The sequence below is a fragment of the Salarias fasciatus genome, chromosome 20, assembly GCF_902148845.1.
Source record: "Salarias fasciatus chromosome 20, fSalaFa1.1, whole genome shotgun sequence".
In the NCBI taxonomy this organism is placed as follows: Eukaryota; Metazoa; Chordata; class Actinopteri; order Blenniiformes; family Blenniidae; genus Salarias; species Salarias fasciatus.
The window spans coordinates 25,102,875-25,111,959 of record NC_043764.1 but is presented as its reverse complement, the minus strand read 5'-3'; the positions used below and the strand labels follow the sequence as shown (position 1 = coordinate 25,111,959).

Below are 9,085 nucleotides of genomic sequence, written 5' to 3'. Positions count from 1 at the left end.
TTCCACGGTGTCGTCGCGTCTGCAGTTACTCTGTACACGCCGATGGCCTCGGCCCCCTCCTCGCCCGCGGAGCAGCGCCGTCCAGAGCCGCTCAACCGTGCAGGTTGGGCCACGTCTGGACCGCCGTCTGCACAGCGGCTCGCAGCTCTGCTCTCGCCGCCGCCGAATCAAGGAAGAACAGCTCTCCACGCCGGGGGTCTGTCCCGGCGCCGCCCGTAATTCTCATCTTCCACGCCTCACAGGGGAAACCAGTAACACACACCTCAAACACCTGGCGAGGAGGATGTGCAGGATTTCGATAATTCCTGATAATCTCATGCTAGATTTATTTTTGTACTTAGAAAAATATCCACTGAACTGTCCGAGAGGCTTTTACATCACAAGATTTAACGTCACACGCTGCACATTTCCATTTCGGACTAAATCAACATGTGCCTATAGATAGTAGAGTGGGACGGATGTGACACCATTGCAGTTGCATACTGTTTACAGGTGAGGAATGGCAGCCGGATGGTCAAACCTCGACTGGCGTCGTCGGTTCAAAAGCAAGATAAACCGTGGAAAAAGATGGATGTGCGCTAAAAGGTTCAGGAGCAAGTGGACAGCCGGGTGTCCACCTCTTCTGAGGGGTGTTTGGTTTCTGGGGGGGTGAGGGAAGGATCCAGCAGGGAGCCCTGATAAAACCATCGTGCCCACCCCCCCTTCCCCGAGACCAAAGAGGCAGGGGCCGGGGGTCGCATGTGAGGCCTGTAACCCGAGAGGTTCCCACTCACATGACCGAGCAGCTCTTGGCTTTCTCCTTCTTGAAGGTGGAGGAGAGCAGGTCCGACTTGCTGGGCAGGTGGAGCAGTCTTTTGGAGAGGCGGCGGGTGGGGCTGGGCTTGGGGAGGGGCTGCAGCTTGTTGATGCAGGCCATGGCCGCCGTGCGGAAGACGCTGTGGATGCTCTTCTCCGAGGTGAAGGCCGAGCACTCCAGGTAGGCCTCGGCGCCCAGCTGCTTGGCCATGGCAGAGCCCTGCGGAGAGCGGAGGGATGAAGCAGAAACACAAAGCTGTTTTTCTAGCGCGTACAAAACAGAATGAATTGGAAATGCCTGGTGGATCAATCTATTCACCACTGTTACACAATACACAGACCAGTCATCAATGAATAAATCCATTTAGTTTGACTGTTTTTCACTGTATTCTTGAACGTGTTTGTCATATCTCACCTGCTCGTAGGTGATGGGAGTCTGTTTCTGATTGGAGAGCTCCATCAGAGTGCAGACGTCGGTGCGGAGGTCCGTCTTGCAGCCGATGAGCAGGATGCGTGTGCTCGGGCAGAAATCCAGGATTTCAGTTTTCCACTGTGAACACAAATGGGGATCAAACTCAGCGGATCTGTTTCCGTTTCTCCAGGTGTTCACAGAGAACGTCCGTTAACCTGAACTACTGGGTGTTGCTGGGAATCAGTCTGGGTCTGAAGAGAGAAATGATCTTTACCTTCTTCAGGCTGCCGTCCACGGTGTCTGGACGGCTGATGTCAAAACACAGCAAGACGGCGTCTGAGTCACTGTAGCAGAGAGGCCGCACGTTATCGTAGTATGGAGAACCTGAGTGGGAGAAGAAGAGAACATCAGAGGACATTTTTCCCCGAGTCTGTTTCAACTAGTTCATCACATACCAAAATATCTCATTTCTACAAAGACTCCTGCGCAGCTGCTGTATTTATTTGTAAAACCTTAACACACCCGTGGATTTAACAGCCAATATTGATGCCCCAGCAACTTAAAACATACTTTAAATGTAACAACAGCTTCTACTGATACTAAAGCCGATGCTAATGTCGCTCCCTAAGTATGTTTGAAAAGTTTGCATTGACAGATTTACCAAAAGGGACTTTTGCATTGCAAAAATTGATGCCAGTGAATAAACTCATGATGAGACAGAGAGATCTTGACTGTAGTGAGAGGACAGCTGTGGGGATCAGGCGCTGTCACTGCGCTTTCCCCGTCTTCAGACTGCTCCTCTCTCTGCTCCCAGATCCTCCATCGGCCGCTCAGACGGACAGAAGATGACAACCGAGCACTAAATCCTCATTGATCTGCTCTTGCAGTAGATTACGCAAGTGGAACGGTGGAGCTCGGGGTGGGCAGACGCTCCCACTCATGCTCAGAATCCTTAAGTAAGCCACCCCCCCACCACCACCAAAAAAATAGAAAAAAAAGGCTGCGCTCGGCGAGCGATACCTCCGGTCCCTCTGTTACCACAGCAACAGCCTTGGAATCCTCCGTCTGCATCAGGCTTCCCTCCCACCTCTCAATAAAGGCTCGCCTCGACTGCCAATCAATCATTTTACACCACGAACCGCCCTCCCACCAGCTGCTGGGGACATTCCTGTCCTCTGCAGCAGGACTGGCAAGACTTCAGAAACACACACACACGCACACACACACACCGGCAGCACATCTGATAACACACAGACTTATTTAAATGTGACAGCAGCCAGAGGTGAAGCCAATCTGTTATCAGATGAAACAGAAGAAGGGGGCCGCTCACTGGGATTAACATATTTACTTTATTCGGCGTTCGGATCCCGAGAGGGGATTCAGGATTCCTCTTATAGCTCCAGCTAACAAAAGCAGCCTGTGCTATCACTCATTACACATATTACACAACACTCCTAATTGATTCACAGCGCAGAAAGCAATCCACGAGCAGGGGGAAAAAACATATGAAAAAGCTCACACAACACGGATGTGTGTATATGGATCGGTTTCATGAATACTTAATGATTTTCCACATTATCAAAGGGTAAAACTGAATTTGCCAGCTGCCGGGTGCTGTGAGTGGAATAATGACAAGCTGTGATGAAATTCCTGAGGACTCCATGTCCTGAGGAAAGTAAACACTGCTGCAAAAGAACAAAGACGCGCTGCTTTTTGGATAAGAAGTTGCTTCTACACCCTTAGAAACGGAAATAACATTGTTACACCGTTATAAAGAAATTAGCTGAGAGGTAAAGATTTACTATGGAGGTGTGCTTTTTTTTCATTTTTTAATTTGAAACAAAGATGTGTGACGGAAGAGTCAGAGTAGCAATAGAAATGTGCTTATCATCAGGCAGAGGGGTTATCACACGGACAGGGCCCAGAATCGGGGCGTGATCCTGCATTAAACGGCCTCTGATCAAAATGCAGAAATCAATGGAAAGAAGGCGCCGGGGGTCCGAGGGCCTTCGCAATTAAAGCTGACAAATCAGTCACCCTGCCAGGACGGAGGGGAGATGGAGGGGACGTCTCGGCGTTTATGTCTTCTCACTCAACCCCCACGCAAATCAATTTTATCTCTGGCTTTGAACAAAAGAGGCTTCAATCAGCGCACACACGTCTCCCATTTCTAAAGACGTGACCGAGGGTTGCGTCAGTGTGTCGATGTTTGTTACTTGAGAGGCTATTTTCATACAGTCGCAGGTTTCGGCACCACTTTCCCAACACTCCAGGATTCACTTTCTAACCTCGGGAGAAAAAGCTGCTCCTATTGTTGCGAGAAAAAAGGGAGAAGAAAGAGAGAAGGAAAATCAGGAGTGTACCCCACTGAGACACATCAAAAAGAGCCCTCCTCTGCCATTAATCCCTCGCCCCCTGTCGTCTGGTATCACAGCGAACCAGCCACTGTCTCTTTCACTGCCGTCGCTGTTTTTCTCGAAGCGGAGTGGCTGGGATGGATGGGTCAATGGCCGGGCCCGGGAGCGTCTTCTCCTCCTTGTCCTCAACAGTGTGCGTCTCCGCGACAGATGGAGGGTTTCAGAGGCGTGGAGCGTGGAGAGCGGGACTGACTAACCGGGGAATGGCAGCAAAAGAAAGGAGCACGACCAAAAAATCTCCAGGCTGAGCTGGACTTCATCCGTCTCGATGGTGCGGTGCCCAGAGCTGAGCGTCGGGCTGGAAACTGGGCCAGAGAGTGGAAGTAGGCTTCACGGGGCTGAGACGGCGGGCCTCGCGTCGGAGCGTGCGCGTGGGGGAGGGGAGGATCCGCCGTTCTGTGCGTGCATGAGTGAGCGCCCGAGTGTATTTTGGTGCATGTGTGCTAAATCAAGTCTGTGGCGGAGCCCGTCCTCATCATTAGCACTCCTCCCCTCGCATTGAGAATGCAGGGGTCAGACAGATTAATGATCCGGCGACGGGATGACTCACAGGTTTGGGGATGAGCGCCGAGCCGCTCCTCCACCCACACTCGGCCCGCTGGGAGCCGTTCTGCTGCCGCTGCAGCTGATACGAGCGTTTCGGGCCATCCAAGGAGAAGAGAAAGGGAGCGCACTACATTGCATCAGACAGTTGTTCCCTCGCTTCACATCAGCCGGGGAGGACGGGCGCCGAAGCCCCCTGCAGGGAGGAGGAGGACGGCCCTTTGTTCCTGAGCTGAACTGTTAACAAGCTTTAGTTTGACGCTGTCAGAGGTAATGACGCTCTGGAGCTCAGTCAAACCAGTGAGCCTTCAAAAAATGACAACAGGCTGCATTCCTGAACTTAGAAAACTCCACAATTCAAACGTATATATTCAGTTCAATTCAGCTTTATTTACATAGAGCCAGGTACAACTATCATTTCTAGACACTTCCACAGGATTGGATTTATTCTACCTGTTGATTGTTTCCTCCAGCATCTTTATTTTTGCTCTTTCAAGCTTTTCTTTTTGGATCAAGACTGTTATTCCTTTCTTAAATAATCACTTTTTATTATTTCATTAGAAAAAGAGTCACTAACTCATAAAATGACTTCACTGTTTATAAAGAACCTATTAAAATGTTCGACATACAGAATTTTATCATAATAGATCATAATAACCTGATAAGTCCAAAAAGACCTTTCCTAAAATGTTATGGATGTTATAAATGTGCTCAAAAAATGTTTGTAAAAATGTAAAAGTGACCAAAACCACTTGGTCACTGGCTTGAAAAAGACTCTCTAAACAGGAAACGAATGAAATTCTCATCGGATGTCTTAAAAAAGCTTCAACATGGTGTTGTTTATTTGAAACACCACATGTTCGACTGTTCCGTAAAACCTGTGATTTCATTGAAAACGAATGTTTTCTGTAACCGTTTGGGCCTTTTATTGGTTCATTACAAAGAGGAACTCTGGAACTGAACAGAGGATAATCAATAAAGGTGTAAGTGTTTGTATGAAACAATCAGCTGGTCGAATAAATCCAAACATCTGATGTGTTTGTGCAGACGGCTGTGAGCATGTCACCAATAGAATCAGCTCTGATCAGCTCCATTGACATTGTAAAGAAAATACCTTTAAACTAAACCCTAAAAATCCCAACAGGCAGTTAGAAATGAGTGGTATAAAGCCATCAGTGTCATTATTACTTCTTAACAAACCCTTTCCTTTACAATTACACAGATTGTTTCATCAGCTTAAATGGATTCTGGGTTAAATCCAACTCAATCTAATTTATATATCAAACGATAAATGATTACCTGCACAGTATCCTCTGATACTCCAGGGCCTTATCAGCAAGATCAGTGAACCCGAAATAAATTACTCGCCAACACCGAAACAGGATTCATTATTCACTGTTTATGAGTTGCGGCCAGCGGACAGTGGGCACCGTCCCCTCTGTCTCTCCGCCTCGCCTGCACGTCCGATCAGATCGGGCTGATTAAAACCGCTGGATTGATTTCAGCCGGTAAATCCATAGACGGAGCAGGGAGAAGGAGCCGCCCGCCATGCGGAGCTGGAGATGAGGTGGGTCTGATCGATGGAGGGGAGCCGGGATAATGAGGAGACCCTCACAGGGTGGCCGAGCGCCGCAATTAGAGCAAATTACAGTAAAGAGAGGAAGCGGCCAACAAACAGCCCCCGCGCCGGCCGTCCATCACCGGCAGCCTGACGGGGCAAACGTCCAGCGGAGGAGTCCAGGGGACACTTGAAGAAACCTTTCAGTTGAACACGGAGGGGAAAAGTCTTGATTCCCTGGGTGTCCTTGAGCAAGACACTGAACCTCAACCCGCTCCCATGGCAGTCGCCTCCACCGGTGTGTGAATGTGAACAACGATGTAAAGCACTTTGGGCGCTCAAGCGGTGGAAAAGCACTCAGTGAAATCCAATTTACCATTCCAATCAGACCTGTTGCAAACATCATGTTGTTTTTAGATGTGTGGCCACATCTTCTGAAAGTTTAGATGGTTCATATTGTCCACATGGTGCAGAGTTTGGACTCTATTGTGCTTTAAACTACATGGCAGTGTATGTTTGTGCTGCTTGCTGCTCTTTGTTTCTTTAGTCAAGTGGTGATATGCAAAATATCAAGAAAGAAAGAGAAAGAAAGAGAAAGAAAGAGAAAGAAAGAAAGCATCTCAGACACAGTGGGTCAGTCCGAAGGGGTCCTATTCAGTCTTAATCCCCTGCTTCATGCTGTTTGAGTGGCTGACCCACCCGGGGCAGCATATGGAGGAAAATGCAGGTCACCAGAGTTTCTGAGCTCTCTCCTGTCTGTCTGCTCTAGAAAACCTCGGTGCTCAACAGCATGTCGGTCTCTGTGTGACCATCATCCCTCGGCATCGAGCCCACTCCTGCTTTCCAGACCAAAGGTCCAGTCTGGGATTAAAAAAAAAAAAAAAAAAACAGGATTTGGTCTGGGGAGGGAATTACGCTCACTGTTTAACTCCTGCTTTCGATTTGTGATAATGGAGGAGTGAAACCACGAGAACACGCTGAACACTGCGTCGCCTCATACAAGTGGGTCTCTTACGTAAAGGATTTGCTGTTTGCAGACACGCATACGCACAGGAGGCAGACGCACGGCGTGCTCAGCCGCGCTGACCCAGTCAGGCTGCGGATGCATCCAGCACGAGCGTGCACGGGAGGAATGTGGGCAGCAGAGAGGAACCATTGTGCAGTGCAGCATGAAGGGAATCAAACAGGTGCTTGCAGACCCGTGCTGGCAGGATTCAGGTCAGCACACTGAGCGGCGGATCTCCCCCGAGATCCACAATGACACATTGACCCTCTTTTTCACGCTCAGTGTAAATGAACATATGATGTACAAAGTCAGCATCCACAACAAGCCGGGCGGAATAAGCAGCATCTCTGTGCCCAGTTTGGATTAAAATGCTTTGTTTTTTGTTTTTTTTTGTTGCAAAATCTGATCATGAATGAGTGAATTTAAGCAGCAACATTAAGAGACCTTCTGAAACTCTGCAGCTCAACAAGTGCACATCCTGAGCACCTTCCTTAATAATAGATGAAAACAAAGAGGCCAAGGCACTTATACCTTCTCCATCACTACATAAACTGTCAGGACAAAATGAATTTCAACAGCAATGAAGCAAAAGTATCATTCAGATGCATTTTCAGCAATATTCTCTAAGGAGAGACCCCCTCCCCTCTCCTCCCCATGCTGAGACTAATCCAGCATCCTTCAGGCAGAATCAATCACAGGCCAGACAGACGGAGAGAAGAGAGGAGAATAAAGGGATGCGTTACCTGAAGTGTCCCACAGACTGAGCTCCACTCTCTGCTCCTCCAGCTCCAGACAGGCTGTGTAGTTCTCAAACACGGTGGGCACATAGGTCTGGGGAGCAATCAGCCACACGCTGCCATTAGTGGGGAGGTGGCGGCCAGGCAGCCACAGGTAATCAAACTTATCTACAAGTGCCACGGGAAAATAGGCGCTCCCACCTCAGTGAACAATTAACAAAAATCTATCTGTTTCCAATCAGTTGGAGAGAATTTCAGATTTTAATCAATCATGTGAATGACTGCAGCTGCAGGGGGAATCCAGCGCAGGCCGATCAGGGCAGAAAAATGCGTAAAAAAACGTCTTTTTTACTGATCAGAACCTAACGGGCTTATGAAGTTATATATGTTCTGCCCAGTGATTAAAAAAACAAACCAGAATGATGAGATTTGTGGGAGATGCGCATGCAAACTGTCAGTGTCTGCAACATGCGCACCGTTTTCACTGCTATTTTTAACCATTTCATGCGCCCTGCACTATCAACAGCCTCAAAAACACACAACAACTGCACACTTCTCCATCCCGTTGATTTCCACAAACACGAGCTCACGTACCTCCGGATAGCAATCCTTTGCAAGGACTTGCAACATCGCCGTTTTTCCGCATTGGACATCTCCCACAAGAACCAGCTTACATCTCACCACCAGCGGCTGCGTATTCCTCCTCTCCTTCATCCTGTTACCGCCGAGCCAGCGTTCGGTTCGTCTGGTCGAGAAGAAGCGCACAAAGCCCAGGGAGGCTGAAAAGCGGCTCAGAAATGGTCCCGGCGTGCCCGTGCGTCCTGGCGCTCGTGTCTCTGAAGGATGCCCGCAGTTGATCTGATTGAATTTGCCACTGCGGTGCTTTATACGGGCGGAGCGCAGCCAATGGGAGCGCAGCGCGGCTGAGGCGCGCAGGCAGCCTCCACCAGCAGCATCCTCCACCAGCGTCCTCCACCGCGCTCAGGCCGGGGACAGCTTCTTCTGAGAGACACACACCGGTCCATGGAGACAGTCTGTCCAAGGCTGTGTTCATTTAATAGATTTAACAGTTTGATTTGCGACGTGAAGTTACTAAACCAGATATTACGCGCTGCAACAAACTGTTTTCCTCACAAAGAAGAGCTGAAGTGTTATTCATTTATGGTATTTTAAGCTGAATTGATCAATATTAACTAAGTTATGAAACCTGTGGATATGTCTGAAGCTGATTGATTAATAATCCTTTAACTGTTTCTCATTGGGGGACATTTATTTCTCATTATTGCAACATAAAGTGGAAAGTCATAAAATAAATACAAACAGTCACAATAACACAGAAACAACATGATAACGGTGTCATTATCTTATTGGCAGTGACTGGATTGAAAGTTGTTATTGCTCAGAACAGAGGAATATTGTACAGTGAAAAGGGACTTTTAAAAAGTTCAGTGTCTCAAACTGTCCAGGTTGAAGGTGTGTGAGGTGGTTGTGTTGCTGGTGATTATAAAGTCTTTCACAATATCAATTGTGTCAATTCACAGTGACACAAACATTTTGGGGACCCAAAATTTCACAGAAAATACAATACAGTCTCCCAAAGGTCCTTAAATCCTCCTT

At 48.3% G+C, this 9,085-nt stretch overlaps 1 protein-coding gene across 1 annotated transcript; it reads right to left on the bottom strand.

The window, feature by feature from the left end:
• Positions 1 to 236: 236 nt before the first annotated feature.
• rnd1b (Rho family GTPase 1b) lies at positions 237 to 8,263 on the bottom strand. The gene is made up of 5 exons (XM_030119518.1): positions 8,063 to 8,263; positions 7,475 to 7,562; positions 1,482 to 1,591; positions 1,211 to 1,345; positions 237 to 1,015 (listed from the first exon to the last, which is right to left on the bottom strand). The coding sequence occupies exons 1-5, from the start codon at positions 8,180 to 8,182 to the stop codon at positions 770 to 772; spliced, it is 699 nt and encodes a 232-aa protein (XP_029975378.1). The 5' UTR covers positions 8,183 to 8,263; the 3' UTR covers positions 237 to 769.
• Between the last annotated feature and the right edge of the window lie 822 nt (positions 8,264 to 9,085).

Bases quoted from the DNA above. Each gene is read 5' to 3' on its own strand.
- rnd1b (XM_030119518.1), bottom strand. From the start codon at position 8,182: ATGAAGGAGAGGAGGAATACGCAGCCGCTGGTGGTGAGATGTAAGCTG. The intron at 1,592-7,474 runs GTAACGCATCCC...TCTCCCACTCAG, and splicing joins CAGTCTGTGGGACACTTCAG to GTTCTCCATACTACGATAAC. The intron at 1,346-1,481 runs GTAAAGATCATT...TTGTGTTCACAG, and splicing joins TGGACGGCAGCCTGAAGAAG to TGGAAAACTGAAATCCTGGA.